Raw genomic sequence first — 18,408 nt, forward strand, 5'->3', positions numbered from 1 at the left:
ATCCGTGTGGGACAACAGAGACACGTCAGAAAGCAGCACCGGCGCGACAAAACTGGGTTCCGAATGGTCGGCATCATCAGCCTTGTGGGCAAGCATGATCATATGCAATGCATGAGCCGGCATCATGGTCGTGATTGTGGATTCGTGGTTGCAGGAAGACCCATGTTCTGCAGAGGAATCCAGCGAACGGGAGGCGCTGGTGCCTACATTAGCGAGAAATCGCGCGCCGTTTCAAGACATCGTGCTTCGTTATGACAGACGGCGGTCTGGGAGATCGTCCAACACCGTTTGTAGCAGAGCGCTCGACGACACGATCGAGACTCTGGGCGAGGGCGGCGGGTAGGCGGTCGGTAGAGCGCGATGATGAACGGTCGAGCTGGCGTTGGAATAAGGTGCAGCGCATTCCACAACGTGTTGCCGCGCCGAGGGAAGCGATGCAAGGGGAGGAGGGTGATCGATAGACTACGACGACGTCTGCTGCACACAACGCCCAACCGCCAGCACTCTCATCATTGCAACGGCGAGCCAGACTGCCCATACCGACCGCGGAACACCGTCTGCACCACCCCGACGTTTCTTGTGCGCGCTTCCCGGGCTGCCGAAGGTGTGTGAGGCAGGCCCGGAGTGGACGCGACGGCCAGATTATTAGCACGCCTTGGACCAGGGTTCGCGCGCTGCTGTTGGCTGACCCCACAACGCCTCCGATAATTGATTGCACGCTGGCGGGTGACTGCGACAGTCCGCCTTCCTTAGCCGCGTTTGAGCTGAGAGGAGGAGGAACAAGGTTCAGTGCTCCGTGCGCGTCTCAGGTACCCGTGCGCTTGCAGACAGGAGAAGCCTCGTTGCTCGCCGCGCTGCTCAAAACCACCCGCGCGCCCCTTGCACACCAAACTTTGTCGTTTCTACTACAGTCGTTCAGCACTCAGCATCACGCAGCCAGCTCTGCCCTCACGCTCATTTGCAACATCATCACACGCGCTCACAGTCGCACATTCACTGTCGCCCACTCCAACGACCTCTGCGAGGACCCGCCTTAAAGTGAGTGTGCCTCCACAACTCCCGCTCCTGCTGCTCTCACCGTGCCGTCGCTGGGCAATGCAGTGCCGCCGTGAATGCGATGTTTCGCAGCGCTCAGACGCGGCGCATTGTATGGCAGCGCACGAGTGCCCTCATCCTCCACGGAATCCGCCTACCACAATGTCGCTGGAGTTTGCGCTGACCGCAATGTGCCAGTCAATTAGAAACCAGTCGTAGTGATCCGTGATCCACTCCCAACAGTTCAATATGCGCTCGACTCTCATCAGCGCGGCTTTCGCCGCTGGAGCTCTTGCCGTGCCTGCCCAGGCACCAGCTGGCTACGGCGCCCCTCAGGTCGATGTCCAGACTGCCTACGATGTCGTGTACAAGACCGAGATCGTCACCGTCACCGCCGGTGGCCAGCCTCCAGCCTACACTCCCGAGAGCAAGCCAACACACTACGGCCACAAGAGCAAGAAGCCTGTGACCACGACTCAGGAAGCCGCTCCTCCGGCCTACACTCCTCCAACTTACGAGCCTGCGCCTAAGCCTGAGACCCCAGCCCCAGCTCCAAGCACCCCATCTGGCCCAGCCAGCGGATCGTACGCGGATATCTGCCTGCACCACCACAACATCCACCGTGCGAACCACTCTGCACCAGCTCTTGTCTGGTCTGACGAGCTCGCCGCTACCGCCAAGAAGATCGCCGACACATGTGTCTACGAGCACAACACGTACGTGTGAAACCTCTGCGATTCTAACAGTAACAATGCATTTGACTGATACGTTGCAGCGAGATGGACGGTGGTGGCTATGGCCAAAACATTGCTGCAGGTGTCAGGGGTGACAACATCTCAGCTGTTATCACTGACCTGTTCTACAATGCCGAGGAGCCAGCCTACGCTTTGGCTTCCGGCGGCTACACCTCCGAACCCGACATGAGCAACTTCCACGTCTGGGGCCACTTCTCTCAGATCGTCTGGTGCGGAACCACCGAGGTCGGCTGCGCCACATCTGAGAACTGCGGTTCTCTCGGAAACACTGGAAGCGGTGTTGAGCCATACTTCACCGTCTGCAACTACAGGGGCCCAGGTGAGCATTGAAATGGCTGTGTCGAAGGTTGGCTTTCACTAATGCTTTGTGCAGGCAACTACGCCGGTAAATACACCGAGAACGTCAACGCTGGAGACTCCAACACCCCTACCGCTTACTGGGACGCCGCTGTCGACGCTGTCAAGAACGCGGCCGGTTACTAGACACCAGAAACACGGACTTCCCTAGCCGCAACAACAGGACTTACGACTGAAGGCGACGGTCACTAGGAAATGCGTGCATCGGTGTGGCGTTTTCTTGTCTTTTTGAGTGTCGGATTGACTTTTGCAACTGTTTGAGCACACAGCGCATCAGGCAGGTCCTGTTCGGCATCCACCGCAAAATTGTCCGGACACATGCATGTTTATCAAGAGCTGTTAGCTTACTGCATATGCTGGACAGACAGTACACGAACGACGGCCTGATGGGCTCGTGGCTTTGACGTTTTCACTTCTACTTCTTTTTGCATAGTTGGCTTCACTCTTAGGAGACGGACGGCTTGATGGCACAGCAGACTTTGATTCGAAATGACTATCATGCCCCAATGAGAATGGTTAACGATTAGCAACCACTCCAACCATGGCCACGTTTTTCCACAGATTGCGAGTCCTCATTCGTCGCGGTTAGGGTGCACATTCGCTCGTATTGGAAATTGCAGAACAGCAGGCTAGCCGGCTGGCGCAGGCAGATCCCTATATGCGCAGCGTTTAATTAGATGGCTTGAGATTCGTTTTTGCTGACTACGCCGGCAGCGCACGTGCTGTGCGCGATTATAGAGACCGCACCGTTCACTCCGCGCTGCTCCTTCGCGGCAATGTGCTCGGTCGTTGTCAACCGACTCCTCTTGTGTGCTCGTGCGTACGAGAAGAGAGGATGTTGTGCATTTGCAACGGGCCTCGCCGACAGCCGTTATCCGTGTCCCACATCCTCGACCTCAGCGCAAAACGAGACAAGCGACAACCGGCCGACAGTCGGCCTTTATCCAGCTTATCTGCTGCTGGGATACAAGTCCCTGAGGCTCTGCCCCTCCCGACGCAATCATCGCTCGTGTGTATTTCTTTGGGTGGCGTCGGAGGGATTCCGATGCAAAAACTTCGTCGTTGACCTGCGCAATGGTGGGGAGCCCATTTTGACTTTTTTTTCCTGTGCGACACGCAATAAGAGTCGATAACCCTCATCACTCTACGTAATATCTTCTATGCAAGTCACGGCGCGACGACTGCCATCTCGCACGTCTCGGCGGTTGCTATCGGCTCAGCCAGCTTTCCGCGCTCCTTCCTCTCGCCCTCGCCCTTTCACGTTTTCGTTGCCGAATATCGAGCATTTGCAACTGACCGCGTTCAATGGACATAGCAAGCTAGTAGTCACTCCCCAGAAGACCAGATATTCGACCATGTCCGACGCGAACAACCGCGTTTCGCTCAAGAATTGCTGCAATGAGAGCAAGTCTCCATATGTTCGCTCACATGCCGACAATCCGACTGCCTGGCAGCTATGGACACCTCAGACCTTGGAGCTGGCCAAAACCACGAATCGCTTGCTCTTCGTGAGCATTGGCTATAGTGCTTGTCATTGGTGGTAAGCACGCCCTCCTTCAGAGCTCTGATCTGGCATACCAGCTGATTCCACACCGTCAGCCATGTCATGGCCCACGAGTCCTTCGACGATCCTCGAATCGCCCAGCTGTTGAACGAGCACTTCATCCCTGTAAAGATCGATCGCGAAGAGCGACCAGATATCGACAGACAATACATGGACTTCCTACAGGCCACCAATGGCGGCGGTGGTTGGCCATTGAACGTCTTCGTTACACCAGACCTTGAGCCGATCTTTGGAGGAACTTACTGGCCAGGACCCAAGAGTGAAAGAGCTAAGCAAGCTGGAGCAAGTTTTGAGGACATTCTCTTGAAGGTCTCGACAGCTTGGAGGGAGCAGGAGGACAGATGCAGACAGAGTGCAAAAGAGATTACAAGACAATTGAGGGAATTCGCGCAAGAAGGAAGCATTGGTGGGAAAGATGGTCATCGAACAGACGACCACGATGAGCTGGAGTTGGACTTGCTCGATGATGCATTTCAACACTACAAGATGCGATATGACGATAAGCATGGTGGTTTCGGGAGCGCGCCCAAGTTCCCCACGCCAGTCCATCTCAGACCTCTCTTACGAATAGCATCATACCCTGCTACAGTACGTGAAATTGTGGGCGAGGAAGAATGTGTCGAAGCTCGTGGTATGGCTCTCAAGAGTCTGGAGAAGATGGCCAAAGGAGGAATCAAGGACCAGATCGGCCACGGCTTTGCACGTTACAGCGTTACGCGAGACTGGAGTCTTCCTCATTTCGAAAAAATGCTTTACGACAACGCTCAACTACTTCCAGTCTATCTCGATGCATACCTCTTGACTAAGTCACCACTATTTCTCGAGACAGTCCACGACATCGCTACCTATCTCACCAGCCCGCCTATGCAATCTGAACTTGGGGGAATTCATTCTGCCGAAGACGCCGACTCACTGCCCAGTGCTAACGCAACTCACAAGAGCGAAGGCGCGTTCTACGTTTGGACTATGGAGGAATTCAAGACACTGCTTAGTGAAGATGAGCTCAATGTTTGTGCCAAGTATTGGAATGTGAAGGAGGAGGGCAATGTTGATCGCCGACACGATGCTCAAGGTGAATTGGTAAAGCAGAACACCTTGTGCGTGTCATACGAAATCGCGGACTTGGCCAAGGACCTCAGTCTCACCGCAGAGGTGGTAAAGCAAACCATCGAAAATGGAAGAACGAAATTGCTCGCGTATCGCGACGAGCATCGTCCACGTCCAGCACTCGACGACAAGATCGTGACTTCATGGAATGGACTGGCTATCGGCGGTCTTGCTCGAGCAAGCGCTGCCCTGCAGGAAACATCTCCCGAAGCATCTGCGACCTGGCTCTCGGCAGCGAAGAAGGCCGCATCCTGTATCGAGAAACATCTCTTCGATCCCCAAAGTGGCCTTCTCCGCAGAGTCTACCGCGAAGGTCCAGGAGAAACTCAAGGATTCGCAGACGACTATGCCTTCTTCATCTCCGGACTGCTGGACCTTTACGAGACCACGTTTGACAGCAACTTTCTCAAGTTTGCCGATACTTTGCAAATAAGTCAGAACAAGCTGTTTTGGGATGATGTCAAATACGGCTTCTTCTCTACGCCAGCCAATCAACCTGATATCCTCATCAGAACCAAAGATGCTATGGACAATGCCGAGCCAAGCGTCAACGGCGTTAGCGCGAGCAACCTGTTCCGTCTCGGCTCTCTACTCAATGACGAAAACTACACAAAGATGGCACGCAGGACAGTCGCTTGTTTCGAAGTAGAAATAGAACAGCACCCTGGCCTCTTCTCTGGAATCTTATCCAGCGTCGTGGCTACCAGACTCGGCGCTAAGAGCGTCATGGTCGTTGGCGATGGAGAAGCTGCTCGAGCTGTCTTGAAGAATGCGCGAGAGAAAATCCGACCTAATTATTCGGTTTTGAGAATTGGAGGTGGGGCTAATAGTGAATGGCTCAGGACTAGGAATGAACTTGTGAAAGACTTGGATGAGACGAGAGAGATGGTGCAGATTTGCGAGGGCCAGACTTGCAGATTGTTGAATTTGCGGCAGATTGAGGAGGAGCTGTTTCAATGTTGTTGGTTGAGTGATGATTGATGACGTGGCTGGTAGTGGTAGTCGCGGACAGATGTGCTTTTTTGTTGTCATTGGATGATGGCGACGCATAGATATCAGCACGGATGCGCAGATGCATACGGATTAGGAATGGAACGAAATGAAATGGAACGGAATGTTATGTTCATCGATTTGCGTTGCGGGTTCTGACTATCTACCACAACTCAGGTCTGTGCATGGCAAGCAAACCGATTCTGTCAACAAAGACTCAGCCGAGCCGTCAATTACGGTGGGTGAGATTGGACTGAAGGGTTGTCATTCAGTCCTTGAAGAAAACGTGCTGAGGTGCAGTCGTGGCCTGCGAAGTCTTCTCTGGATCCAGACTGCTGACCTGTGGCGCTGCACTGTGCTTGAAAGGTCGAGCTCTCATGTACGCGCTGACATCGGTCTGAAGGCTCAAAGTCTGTAAATATGCCTTGGCTTCCAGCAGATAAGTGTCGGTCCCGATCTGCTCATCACTTCCCTCAAATTCCTCCACTTCTATCAGATTGTATGGCTCACTTGCAGCTTTGGCGATACTGTCATCAATGAGCACAGTATTTGCTTGAGACCATATTTCGGACTTTACGGGATGGGCTGTCTGGATGGACTTGTCTTTCCAGATCCAGGATAATTGCTTGTAGACTTGTACTTTCGCATTGTAAGCTTCTAGTGTGAGGCGGAGACGGTCGCGTGCCCAGATTGTGACGAGCTTCTCGCGTTGCTCAGGAGTGAAGAGCTTGGAGCACATGACTTCTACATTCTCGGGTCGAGCGGAGGACCAGATCATGAGTTTGTGGTTGGCGAGGATGTAGTCCAGGAAGTCGTTGATGTGCGGACGAAGTTTGGATTTGTTGCTTCCAGAGTGTTTCAATCGCTTCAGGAGAGTGCCGTTGAGGTCTACAACGACCAGAAGGGCTTGCGGGGCAGAGCGTTGCTTTGGTGGCTGCGATGCCAGTTGCATGTACAGCGGCGTCGGCTTTGGTCGTTCCATCACATGCAGTCGAGGCGCACCGCTGTAGCGTCGTTTTGGCTTAGGAGCTTCAGGAGTTTCGTGCGGAACTTTCTTGATGAAGTCCAACAAGGTTGTTTGCCGCAATTGATTGGGAGCAGCAACAGGCAGTGAATGGGACTGTGTGCCAGCTTGCTCGCGTGCTCTAGCAGCTGCTCTTTGCTTCTTGCTGAGCTTCTTTGGCTTTTCCCGGTTTGCAGGCGTGGAAACAGTATCAGATGTCTTAGTGTTGTATCTGAAGTCTTTGTCAATGCGCCGAAACCTGTCAAGAACAGGAAGATGTACTGACTGCGTTTGCTGAGGGGGCACGAAAGCTGTGGCTGTGGCGCTGAGTTTGCTGCTCACTTGAGGCGCTGTGACTTTGCCTGCGGAGTGTGAGTAGCTGAATAGCGGCTGCGGAATGAATGGACCATACTTGTGGTGCTGGTCCCAGTTGAGTCCGTATGTCGGGGTCGCGAGCGAAGTGGATAGCGGCGTGTAGCTGGTGTACTGCTGTCGACAGTCGGACCAGTCTCCTGCATAGCGCTGCCCGTGTCTGTAGCTGTATTGGTCTCGGGCGGCTGATCCGTGAGCGACATTTTGTCCAGCTGCTCGGCCAAAAGGCCGTCCTTCGGCACCTTCCTGGGCATTGTGACTGATATCGCTGCCTGGCGGCGAGCGTGGAAAGAGCGAAACGGTCGCAAGCGGGCGCTGCGTCGTCAACTCGGCCAGTGGAAGATTTTCGTCGCCGGTTTGGCACAGCTTCAAATCTTCATTAGCATCACTTCCGGCTTCAACATCGGAGGTTGGCGGGGTCAAATACCTGTGTGGCATCTGAGCGAGCATCGTAGCACTGATCTCACAGCACCGAAAAGAAAACGACAGCTGAAGACAACCCGGAGCGGCGGTGCATTGAGATGGAACTGATGAAGTCGAGGCGCATGAGGATGTCGAGCGTGCCAAGCCAGATTCTGAAGAGTCATCAGCGCCACAGGATGGCTTTTGTTGACACGATTATTAAAACGTTTAGGCAGCAGAAGCATACAATAGTCCGCACATAGGCGTCCCAATATCTAATTTCTCCTCACTTGGTTGCCGATACGTTGCACAATGTCTGCAAACGGGAGCGATTCGAGATAGGGCATTGCGGCAGCAACAATACGTCTTGCCGTACATCATGACATCAGACCTTGGACGATTAAAAGCTGCACTATACCATGGTTTCGGGTGGGCAATTTTTCCTTTCGTTGCGAGCGATGCCGCATGTGAATGCGGCGTTTACTCTATCCATCGCCAATGAACGTCGTATCGTCATCAGCTGCATCCTACGTGAAGCCGTAGACCAAAGGAGTTCAAGGCTACTGATATCTTGACAAGTCTTTCCGGCGGTATGTAGCTCAAGCAAGCTGCGAGTCGTGGCCAGTTGACTTTTACTTGAGCAAGGCGGCAAGCTCTTTAGCGACAGCGTCGCCAACTTCAGAGGTCTTGGAAGACCCACCAATGTCCTTCGTCTTGACGCCACTCTCGATGACATTTCGCACGGCTTCGTCAATCTTCTGCGCAAGAGCCGGCTGCTGTAGAGAGTACTTGAACATCATACCCAAGGAGAGCAGCATGGCGACTGGGTTGACGATTCCCTGGCCGCTGATATCTGGGGCAGAGCCTGGTTAACGTTAGCGATACGATCCTTGCAATTGCCGTGGGCTGATTCATTACCGTGTATGGGCTCATAGATGCCATTGCATTTGCTCTTTCCATCAGGCGAAGCCGTCAAACTAGCACTAGGAAGCAGGCCCAAAGAGCCTGGGATAACAGATGCTTCGTCGCTGATGATGTCGCCGAAGAGGTTGCTCGTGACGATGACTCCGTTGAGAGCTCGTGGGTTCTTGACCATGAGCATAGCAGCAGAATCGATGAGGTGATGCCCAAGCTTGAGTTGTGGGAATTCCTTTTCCATGACCTCTGTCACAGTCTTGCGCCACAATCGACTTGTGGCCATGACGTTGGCCTTATCAAGCGACCAGACTGGCGCAGGTGGGTCCTCTGCAAGCGCAAGATGGGCTGCGAGACGAGTGACACGCTCGATCTCAGCACGCGAATATGGCTCAGTGTCAAGAGCGAACCCAGAGCCATCATCTTCGGTCCGGTCGCCGAAGTAAATGCCTCCGGTGAGCTCACGAACGATGTTGAAGTTAACGCCACGGCACACTTCCTCCTTCAGGGGCGAAGACTTGACCAAAGATTCGGATGCAAAGAAGCATGGTCGAAGATTGCCGTAAGTGCCCATCTCCTTTCGCAACTTGAGGATTCCCTGTTCTGGGCGAACCTTACCGGTCCCCCATTTGGGGCCACCGATGGCACCGAGAATCACAGCATCAGCAGATTTGGCAGCGGCGAGTGCTGCGTCGGTAAGTGGCTCGCCATGTGCATCGATCGAGGCCTATAGGAGATCAGCGCAATCGAACTACATGCAAGATGTGCTTATGCCATACTCCGCCAAGTGGATGCTCCTGAATGTTGAAGTGGACATCGGCATTGCTCTTGTCGACAACATCGAGGATCTACGCGACGATAATCAGACCGAAATTCATGTGTATTTCGCGAGCATTGGAAGAATACCTTCAGAGCTTCTGCAGTGACCTAGTGGGCAATAGTGAGCAATACAGACTTGAGCTGTTTTTCGGAGCTGCTTACTTCAGGACCACAGTGGTCACCTGCACATCTTAATTAGTGGACAGGACAGTATTTGCGTCGATGCTCTTCATATGCATACCTCCGAAGACGACAATGTTGTAAGTAGGCATCTTGACTTTCTTTTGTGCGTGATGTTGTTGTGATCCCCCCACTTGGCTGCCAAAATTCAAAGTCATTGGAAGCCTCCGGAATCGGCGAGCTGAGTGCTCCGACGTGCCCAACACCACACATGCTTCAAGTAAGCTCGACTTCGCATTTTTGTTGCCGCCGTATACCAAGTCTGGTCATGTCGCCAGCTATTTCGCGCTGTACTCGCGGTCGGCAGTCGTGATGCCAGCCTGAGGAGTGATGTCGGGAATTCGCCAACTCCACGTGTGGCTCCAGGCCACAGAGTGAGAATGGTTTGGGTGCACAAACCAAGCACCGCAGCAGGCCTGGCCCAGTGACGAGGGCAGCTGCCTCAGAGCAAGAAGAAACGACGCACACGTGCACAGCATGGTCCCGGCGGCCACTTCCACGAGGCCTCCGCGCCTTCCTTGTGCAAAGCCATGCTTTCCGCAAGCTGCCAAAATGGTACTGCAGATGGCGGGTCACGTCCGGTCCAGTACGACGGAAACATTTTCTCCAGCATCTGTTTTCAGGGCAGCGGAGTGATGGCCTCGCCACGGCCAAACCGCACTTTCAATCGGAATGCCAAGAAAGACAGTACTTCGCCTCACGACGGAACTCAGTCCATTTACAAAGCAGACACCACCGATTCAGCTGGCCTCAATCGCGACTTTCTTCGCAGTCAGGCTCACTGGATTCGCGACATTCTCGATCCTCAAGTCGCCCGCGAAGGACCCGATGTGTTACAGTCAGATGATCTCTTGACCATAGATGAGCTGCTCCGATCACTCTTGGAATTGGGTATTAGTCGAGACGACCTCGTCTACAGTCGCATACATCTGGCAGTCGGCACTATTGCCAGTCTGGCAACCAGGTGGCCGAAAAAGCTCGTCGAAAAATGTGACGCATTGAAGGACATCTGCGCTAGCAGGTTCGGAGACTTGCAAGCCACATTGTTGTATGAGCCGGGCGGAAGACTGCATGGAATATGTGCCCCGGGCGATTTGGACAAGGAGAAGCTGGTTGTCAAATGGCTGAAGACTCCTGGCGCTCGTCTCAGCCCAAGTGTGGCAAGGAAAGTCGGCCACCTCGGATTTGAGCCTGGAGAGTATGTCTCGAAGCTATGAGAACTTGGATGGAAATGTAAGCTGACTATGTTCAGTTGGTGGATCAGTGCACTCTTCGCGCATCGCGATGGTATCATCGACAGTGCAAGCAGTGAAGGAAGAATTGTGTCTGACGCCGACGCTGCGTATGCCATTGTCATGGCTGGCAGTGATGAAGTTTTCTCACCAGATGGTCAGACAACACAATATCGAGCCCGGAATAACGATCCAGGTCGTTATCGTTTAACCGCAGCTTCCCCTGAATCTCGACATCCTATTCGGGTGCTGCGGAGCCATAGACTGAACAGTCTGTGGAGGCCGAGAGCAGGCCTGAGATACGAAGGACTGTGCGTGCTATGGCGACAGCTAGTGTGCCTCCACAAAAGACTCAAATCCAATACATTGTGGTTCGCCAAGCTGAAGTGATCTTTTTGCAGATACAAGATCGTCGGGTGGTCTTTGAAATTCGACAAGAAAACCAACGAAACAATATATATCGTGAATCTTAGGCGTCTCGCTGGCCAGATCGACTTCGAGACAGTCCTAGCTCGTCCATGGACCGACGAGGTTGAGGATTACAAAGAATACAAGCGCCTTCGGGATCTTGAACACGCCAAGTCGAAAACAAGACAGGACAAGAATCGAGCATCGGCAGACTTGGCACCGACTCTTGCTGGTACGACTGATGGCCCTGCCATTGAAACGCAGAGAGTACGTGAACCCCCAGCTTCCGAATTTCTGATATCTCCGTCCAGCGTAGTTCGCTGGACCAAGCAGAGACCACGCGGTTCGACGCAATGAACGCACCGGAGGAGCACATACGGTGGCCTCAGGAATTGACTTGGGTCCTTCGAACTGGCATGAGAATCAGAAGAAGATCGAGGTGATGGTACAAGCAGTGTCGCAACGCTTGCAAAATCTGTCTCGAGTAGCGAGACTTGCTCAAGTGATGAGAGCCGGGTTTGGATCAGCATTGATTGACTACGAGTGCACGAGGCATTCGTGCTTCTGTTGGGAATATCCACCGGAGCCCCATCACATGCTACACGAGTTTTCTCAGTGATTAGTGATAGCTTTCAACATACGGTGTAAAGCTTGGCTTTCTAACAGCCGTCTTCCATTTCCGAGAAGTCGTTCGAAACACCGTTCGCTCCCAGCTCAAATCCATGTCTGTTCCACGTGTGAGCTGATCAACAAGCTGAGCACTCGGTGCAATGTAACGATAATATTCACAACATTAGGGACTGTACGCACTTCTCTTCAATCGTTCTTAACTCTCTGATATACATCATTGCTCCGCATTCTGCAGAAAGCCCGTGAGCCCGTGTTCCGCTCATATCTCGGCAGGCGGTGGTCCGGACTTACCCTTTCCGGCTTGCCGGTGGCCAACTGCTGTGTTGCTCCACGTCGGGTGCAAAATGCCAGACGTGCATCAAGAAGGCCCGAAGACGAAAAAAGCCTTGCAAGCTCACTTGTCACTGTCTTTGCATATAGCGGCGTCAACGCTGCAACCGTGACTGCTCGGACCCACATTTTAACCTGATGCGACGTCGCGATATGGAGTGATCATTGGATCTATACCCTTCCCGTCTTCTCCGGGTGGAGCCCCAGTGGAACGAGCTGGAGACTCACCAGTGTCACCCACCATAGACCCATGGGGTCGCTCGTGGCGGCGTCGTCGTCGAGCCGATGGCGAGGTGGAGTCAGGTAGTAAGTGCGATGCAGTACAATACTGGTTTCTAGCCCGCGCGACGATTGTTTTCCTACCTTGCTCTTCCATTCTTCATCTCTACAGCAGTCCAAGATGGCGCGGAGCACTCACGATACGACTAGCGACAGGATATCTGGCGATGCGGCCGATAAGAAGAATGCCATCGAATACCTGGACGAGGCAGAGGATGTGGACAACAAGCAACCTGGTGGTCTCGTGCCACCGCCTCTGGTGCAAGCCATGAGTCCGGAAGAACGAGCAATACGCGAGAAGAAGCTTCGCAGGAAGATTGATGCGAGACTGCTGCCTCCAGTGATCATCATGTACATCTTGAACTATCTGGACAGGAACAACATCGCCACAGCGCGAATATCCGGAACGCCTAGTCTTGAAGAGGACCTGGGCCTCACTAATTCGCAATACCAAACCTGCGTCAGCATTCTGTTCGTTGGGTAAGTACCACCCAGGAGCACGACCCTTTGGCTTCAAGAGGAGCACGTACGAGTCACATTGAGACGCGAGCATTGGATATGTAAGGCCTCGACTACAGAATCAACTAACTGTCACTTGCAGGTACATTCTCATGCAAGTTCCGAGCAACTTGTTTCTCAACAAGGTTGGCAAGCCGGCGCTGTTCCTACCAGGGGCAATGGTTATCTGGGGCATCATTTCCCTTTGCACAGCGGCTGCAAGAAACTTCACCGACTTGGTTGTCATTCGATTTTTCCTCGGGTTTGTAGAAGCCGTTTACTTCCCTGGCTGCATGTATTGCCCATCCACTTCATTGTAGAGTGAGAACTGACTGAAAATCAGGTCTGTTCTTCTTGTCTTGCTGGTATACGAGGAAAGAGTTGGCCTTCCGCTCGGCTATTCTTTACTCCGGATCCCTGATTTCTGGTGCCTTTGCTGGACTGATTGCTGCCGGCATTACTGATGGCATGGATCAGAAGCTGGGTCTGCCAGCGTGGAAGTGGCTATTCAGTAAGCTCGTCTGGCAATGGAGGTTAAGCTCACCACTGACCAAATGTAGTCATCGAGGGCGCCGTCACTGTCGCGATTGCCGTAATCTGCTTCTTCATCCTACCCAATTTCCCCAGGACCACGAAATGGTTGACCGAAGAGGAAAAGCAATTGGCAGTTTGGCGACTTCAAGAGGACATCGGAGTGGACGACTGGACCAGCAGTGAGGATCAGTCCTTCTTCCACGGGTTCATCCTTGCTCTCAAAGACATCAAGGTCTGGATACTTATGCTCATGCTGCTCGGCGTCGTGTCCGCGGCGTCAGTAACAAACTTCTTCCCCACCGTGGTCCAGACCCTCGGCTATAGCAAGACCAATACGCTCTTGCTCACAGCTCCTCCATATGTGCTCGCCGTCTTCTGCGCTTTCGCAACCGCCATACACGCCGACAAGACTGGAGAACGGTTCTTGCACGTTAGCCTTCCGCTGCTGGGCGGCATCGCCTCCTTTGTTCTTGCGGCTGCCACAACCGCCGTCGCTCCGCGCTACGTTGCAATGATGCTTATGCTTCCTACGGTGTACTCATCTTACGTGATCATCCTATCCTGGATTTCGAATTCGATCGCACGACCTCCTGCAAAGCGTGCAGCGGCACTGGCGGCAATCAATGCCGTGTCGAACGCGTCGCAGATTTACGCGTCGTACATGTATATTGGAGGACCTAGGTACATCATTGCGTTCTCGGTGAACTGCGGAACCTTGGTGATGTCGATCATCATGGCAGCTGTGTTGAGGGTCGTGTTGGTACGTGCCAACAAGAAGCTCGATCAAGGGGAAGCGGTTGAGGCTGCTGTGTCTGGGGCAAATGCTGGCGAAGCCCAGGCCATGAGAAAGGGATTCCGATACCTGGTCTAAATTTGGGATACGAGCGGTATTGATGAGTGTAGACTGTTAGCACTGCAAAGCGCGCCAGTCGCCGTTGCGGATTCATGGCGATGCTCAAATGAAAAAGGAGATGTCGAAGTCAAGCTGACTCCGGGTCCATTTGGGACGCGTCCTTCGTTCACCAAAAAAAATCCCTTCAAGACACCGGCACGTTTCTGGTGTTGCGAAATGTGTGTTATTTGCAAATGGTCTGAACTGTTAGCTCGGACCTCGAGTGCTGACGGATCGACAAGGCATTCATCTGACTGTCTGCTCGGATCGTCGCGAACGAAGCCTGCATTGTTCACAGTGGTTGCGAATGCATTGTGGCAATTGAGTCGGGTTGACTGATTAGCATCCTCTGCTCAATCAATGAGGAGGGGCGAGTGCGACGATTGAATCAATTGCTCATGTCGTTGGGTCTTGTAGTTGTCATGTCGGTGGTCGGGGAGTGCAGACGAAGCGGGGCGAAACGATGAAAATCATGGATGAAGTTCGGAAGGTCGTGTTGCTATGCGACAACTAGCGCCAAAACACGCCAAGACTACAATCGCGCTTGAGGAATAGCAATGATGATGCCAAACGACTCCAGCATACTCTGAACAGTTCCACACTTCACCAAGAAGAGACGAAGCACGAGAGCCACGATGTCGCTCATGGACCCGCCGTCGCCATTCCGCTTCCCGCCCCGAGAATCACTACAGAGCTTGTCACCCGAGCGCGTCCACAACAGGTCGCGACCTTCCAGCATCATGTCGTCCAAAACTGCAAATGGCGATTTCGAGCCACAATCTGAGCAGCCCTCACCGCGTTCCTCACCGTCGCGTAAGGCGGCGAACCTGTTCTCGGACTACGACCCACGACGGAATAGTCCAGTCAAAGAGACCGGCTTCGCGCTGCCCGGCAGCCCTTCCCTTCCAGATGTCCATGCGTTTCAGCGCACGCACGTGAGAACGAACAGCGACGTCCAAGGCTTAGTTAAGAGGTTTGAGCATCTGGACGTACGCGATCGCGAGGCCGAAATTGCAGAGAGGAGAAAGAGGCATGAAGCCGAGCTACGCAGAGCACAGGTCGCACGCGAGGAGGCCGAGGATGATGCCAAGAGACTACGAGAGCAAGTACGGCGGCTCAAGAAAGAAGGCGAGGAGGGCAAGGATCGAGAGAGACGAGTCGCAAAGAGGCTGGATGTGGTGATGGTAAGTGGCCGAAGGCAGACTGTGGGCCATAGCTGACACACGACCAGGACGAGTTCACGACCTTCAAGGAGACGCAGACATCGCAGGTTTCTGTATACGAAAAGGAGGTTCGAAAGGCACGAAAGGAGGCATTCAAGTCCTCTTCAGCCGTGCTGAAACTTCAAGAAGAACTGAAATCGACACGAAACACCCTTCGAACGACACAATCGAATCTCGACATGGAGCGACGGAAAGTGCAGCAGAAGGAGCAACAGACCTTTGATGCTCAGTATCAGCTGGTGGCACTGCAAGAGGAACTCGACAAGCTGCGAACACATGTCAAGACCATAGAACAGGAGAAGGATGCGCTGAAGACAAGTCTGAAAGAGGAAGAAGTTGCGCGAATAGCAGCTGAGGGAATGATTGCCCTGCCAATCGGAACACAAGGCGACGACGACCTCATGAGTCCAGAAGTGGTTCGAAGACGATCACCGCACAAGCGACAACCGTCGCCGCTGTCTGACGACAAGGAGAATGCGGGTGTCGTAACGAAGAAGATGGTGGACCTGAAGCAGTCGGCGGAAGAGTTGAGGCGAGAAAAGATGCGACGAGAGCAGGCCGAAGAGCTTGTGGACTTCCTTCGCATGGAATGCCGCTTCAAATGCTGCGGCTGCAGGTCGAGGAGGGATAGCGTACACGACGAGACCTTTTCATCGAGCCCCTTTGCCGAAGCACTGGAGACTATCCGAAGCGAAATGCGATCAGTGCTGACGCCACCTCCGAGCGAGAATGGAGATGCTGGCATCGTTGACAGTGCTGTATCCATTGATCCGAACCCTGAGCATCCGGACCCAGAAAACAAGGCCCAAGACAAAGATGTCGAGATGGTCCAGCCGGAGGATGAAGCACTGGCGCACGAGTTTGAACGCAGCGTGACGATGACAGGGGAAGAAGTCACGAGCGAGCCAGTTGCATTGGGAAATGCAGACGAGGCGGTCTTTGAAGATGAGGAACCCATTGCACAACGCCCAAGTCCTATCGCGCCACCTTCACGTCACTCTCGAGCTACTAACCCGACCACCTCAAACTCCCATTCCACAATCAAAGTACCTCTCGCCCCTTCCAGCCCTCAGACACCCGGGCTAATTGCGACTCCAGCGCGACCCCATGGCTCAATCCGCACAATAACGACCACGACCACAATTCCGATGCAATTCACGCCTGCAAAGCCAGCTGCTACACACATTATCGATGCGGAGACTATCCCTGTCACGGTGATGTCGCCACAACGTGATCGATCTGGTTCAGCTCCCGCCTTTGATCGAGAAGCTGCACTTGCCATGATAGCATACCGGCGAGGTCGCGCCAAGAGTATCGCAGACGGGCAGGCGACACCTAGAAAGCTCGAGGGTGCGGTCAACCTCAAGGAGAGGAGAGATGTCTCGGCGCCAGTTCTGGGCCAGCAAAAGAGTTCGAGTGCCAAACGCAGTTTGTCCAGGAACTACAGCGGCAAGGTGGCTAGTGCGAGCAGGACTCGCTGAGGCTGGCGAGCATCAGGCATGCACGGGCGTTGGGCAAGGTTTTATATGGCATCGTACAGTGCCTTGGATCTTCACGGTGGCTTCGGCATGCTAGCGTTCTGGGAAGACGGGACTTTGCTTTGAAGCGTCGGCGCTCCGGCTCATTGTGGGAATTTTGCATACTTTGCTTGTTTCGTAATCGACATATGTTCAGAAGTCTGACTGTTACTGTCTGAGGCTGATCTTTTGACGGCTCTCGGCTTGTATATCTTCGTTCCCATAAGCCATCTCCATGCTTCGGCGACGATCACAACCGACTTCCCCTTACCCTTTGACCCCGACACAGTCGATCATCTTCGTCAAAGTCATCCTTCGTAGCGACGGTGAACAGGGCATGGCCGGCCTTCCATCCTCGTCCATATTCTCGAATGATCTCCTGCGCCTTTGGGCCAATGAGCCATTCGGCGAACTGCACAGCGGCACTATATCGTGAAGTTTCCTCGGTAGAGACGCCCGTACTCTGGCTACGCACAAGTACTGAGCACGGATTCAGCAGCTCATTTCCTCCTTCAATATGAGCTTCCAGTCTCGGGATGACATTGTCCTGCCGTGCTGTTAGGAATGTAGCGCGGTCTGTGATGAGAAATGCCTGCTCCCTTTCCGCCTTGACAAGAGCTTCGTATGGTGTCAAAGGATCGATCCGGAGCCAACTCTGCTCGGCACGCGATGTATCGACTCCAGCTGCTTGCCAGAGTCGGGTCTCTTTCGCAAAGGTCGCTGATCCGTCGCCGCGACTGTGGAATAGCAGGCCTGTGGTATGTGCCGCTTTAGTATGTTCGCCAGTATTGCTCAAAGCAATCTCCTTGAGCGCATCGCCGATCGTCCTTGCTTCCAGTCGTATATCCGCTGGCCCAACAAGCATAAAATGATCATTGAAAGCTCTTCCCACTCGTCTCGTCCACCCCTCTTTGATGGCGGTATCCTCGTTCTCTGGTTCGTAAGTCAAAGCAACTTGTGCCACGTCCGCCAGCAAAGCGATTTGGGTATGTCGTGAGTGATTCGATACCCAACCAATGCGGATTTGATTTCCGGTCTCTAATATGAACGCTTCGGCCAGTACTTTCAGGACACCTGTATACCCAGCGCCGCCGTTTCCAATTCGGAAGCGAATTGGGTGGCGTGGGTCACCATATACTTCGTGGTCGACCAGACTGATCCGCTCAGAGCCTGCTGGACCATCGCCAACCCGTAGGAGTGCAGAGTCGTTGAATCGGGAGACCCACGGATCTGATACGGTAATGTGCTTGTTTTGAGGTGGAGCTGAAGTGGCACCGCCTGTTGTGGTCATCTTTAGGTTGCAGCCTTTCTGGTTGTCATAAGTCTTGCAGATAGGGTCAAAATTTGGGGAGGGCAAATATCATGA

At 53.5% G+C, this 18,408-nt stretch overlaps 8 protein-coding genes across 8 annotated transcripts; 5 read left to right on the plus strand and 3 right to left on the minus strand.

Annotated features, from left to right (window-relative positions):
- Positions 1 to 1,284: 1,284 nt before the first annotated feature.
- RHO25_004643 (uncharacterized protein) lies at positions 1,285 to 2,273 on the plus strand (the record flags this gene model as incomplete). The annotated part of the gene is made up of 3 exons (XM_023595564.2): positions 1,285 to 1,751; positions 1,811 to 2,109; positions 2,164 to 2,273. The coding sequence occupies 3 exons, from the start codon at positions 1,285 to 1,287 to the stop codon at positions 2,271 to 2,273; spliced, it is 876 nt and encodes a 291-aa protein (XP_023456800.1).
- Positions 2,274 to 3,502: 1,229 nt separating this feature from the next.
- Positions 3,503 to 5,799, plus strand: RHO25_004644 (uncharacterized protein; the record flags this gene model as incomplete). Its single annotated transcript, XM_023595565.2, has 2 exons — positions 3,503 to 3,687; positions 3,747 to 5,799. The coding sequence occupies 2 exons, from the start codon at positions 3,503 to 3,505 to the stop codon at positions 5,797 to 5,799; spliced, it is 2,238 nt and encodes a 745-aa protein (XP_023456797.2).
- Positions 5,800 to 6,076: 277 nt separating this feature from the next.
- On the minus strand, positions 6,077 to 7,621 carry RHO25_004645 (uncharacterized protein; the record flags this gene model as incomplete). The annotated part of the gene is made up of 1 exon (XM_065602575.1): positions 6,077 to 7,621. The coding sequence occupies one exon, from the start codon at positions 7,619 to 7,621 to the stop codon at positions 6,077 to 6,079; it is 1,545 nt and encodes a 514-aa protein (XP_065458647.1).
- A 596-nt stretch (positions 7,622 to 8,217) lies between these two features.
- RHO25_004646 (uncharacterized protein) lies at positions 8,218 to 9,591 on the minus strand (the record flags this gene model as incomplete). Its single annotated transcript, XM_065602576.1, has 6 exons — positions 8,218 to 8,450; positions 8,504 to 9,227; positions 9,280 to 9,348; positions 9,407 to 9,427; positions 9,482 to 9,501; positions 9,561 to 9,591. 6 exons carry the CDS (start codon positions 9,589 to 9,591, stop codon positions 8,218 to 8,220), a joined length of 1,098 nt encoding a protein of 365 aa, XP_065458648.1.
- A 438-nt stretch (positions 9,592 to 10,029) lies between these two features.
- On the plus strand, positions 10,030 to 11,496 carry RHO25_004647 (uncharacterized protein; the record flags this gene model as incomplete). The annotated part of the gene is made up of 3 exons (XM_023595568.2): positions 10,030 to 10,697; positions 10,752 to 11,042; positions 11,133 to 11,496. 3 exons carry the CDS (start codon positions 10,030 to 10,032, stop codon positions 11,494 to 11,496), a joined length of 1,323 nt encoding a protein of 440 aa, XP_023456804.1.
- A 1,003-nt stretch (positions 11,497 to 12,499) lies between these two features.
- RHO25_004648 (uncharacterized protein) lies at positions 12,500 to 14,281 on the plus strand (the record flags this gene model as incomplete). The annotated part of the gene is made up of 4 exons (XM_023595569.2): positions 12,500 to 12,858; positions 12,980 to 13,167; positions 13,220 to 13,387; positions 13,437 to 14,281. 4 exons carry the CDS (start codon positions 12,500 to 12,502, stop codon positions 14,279 to 14,281), a joined length of 1,560 nt encoding a protein of 519 aa, XP_023456801.1.
- Positions 14,282 to 14,937: 656 nt separating this feature from the next.
- RHO25_004649 (uncharacterized protein) lies at positions 14,938 to 17,006 on the plus strand (the record flags this gene model as incomplete). The annotated part of the gene is made up of 2 exons (XM_023595570.2): positions 14,938 to 15,486; positions 15,534 to 17,006. 2 exons carry the CDS (start codon positions 14,938 to 14,940, stop codon positions 17,004 to 17,006), a joined length of 2,022 nt encoding a protein of 673 aa, XP_023456802.1.
- Positions 17,007 to 17,292: 286 nt separating this feature from the next.
- On the minus strand, positions 17,293 to 18,333 carry RHO25_004650 (uncharacterized protein; the record flags this gene model as incomplete). Its single annotated transcript, XM_023595571.1, has 1 exon — positions 17,293 to 18,333. One exon carries the CDS (start codon positions 18,331 to 18,333, stop codon positions 17,293 to 17,295), a length of 1,041 nt encoding a protein of 346 aa, XP_023456805.1.
- Between the last annotated feature and the right edge of the window lie 75 nt (positions 18,334 to 18,408).

The sequence above is a fragment of the Cercospora beticola genome, chromosome 3, assembly GCF_033473495.1.
Source record: "Cercospora beticola chromosome 3, complete sequence".
Lineage (NCBI taxonomy): Eukaryota > Fungi > Ascomycota > Dothideomycetes > Mycosphaerellales > Mycosphaerellaceae > Cercospora > Cercospora beticola.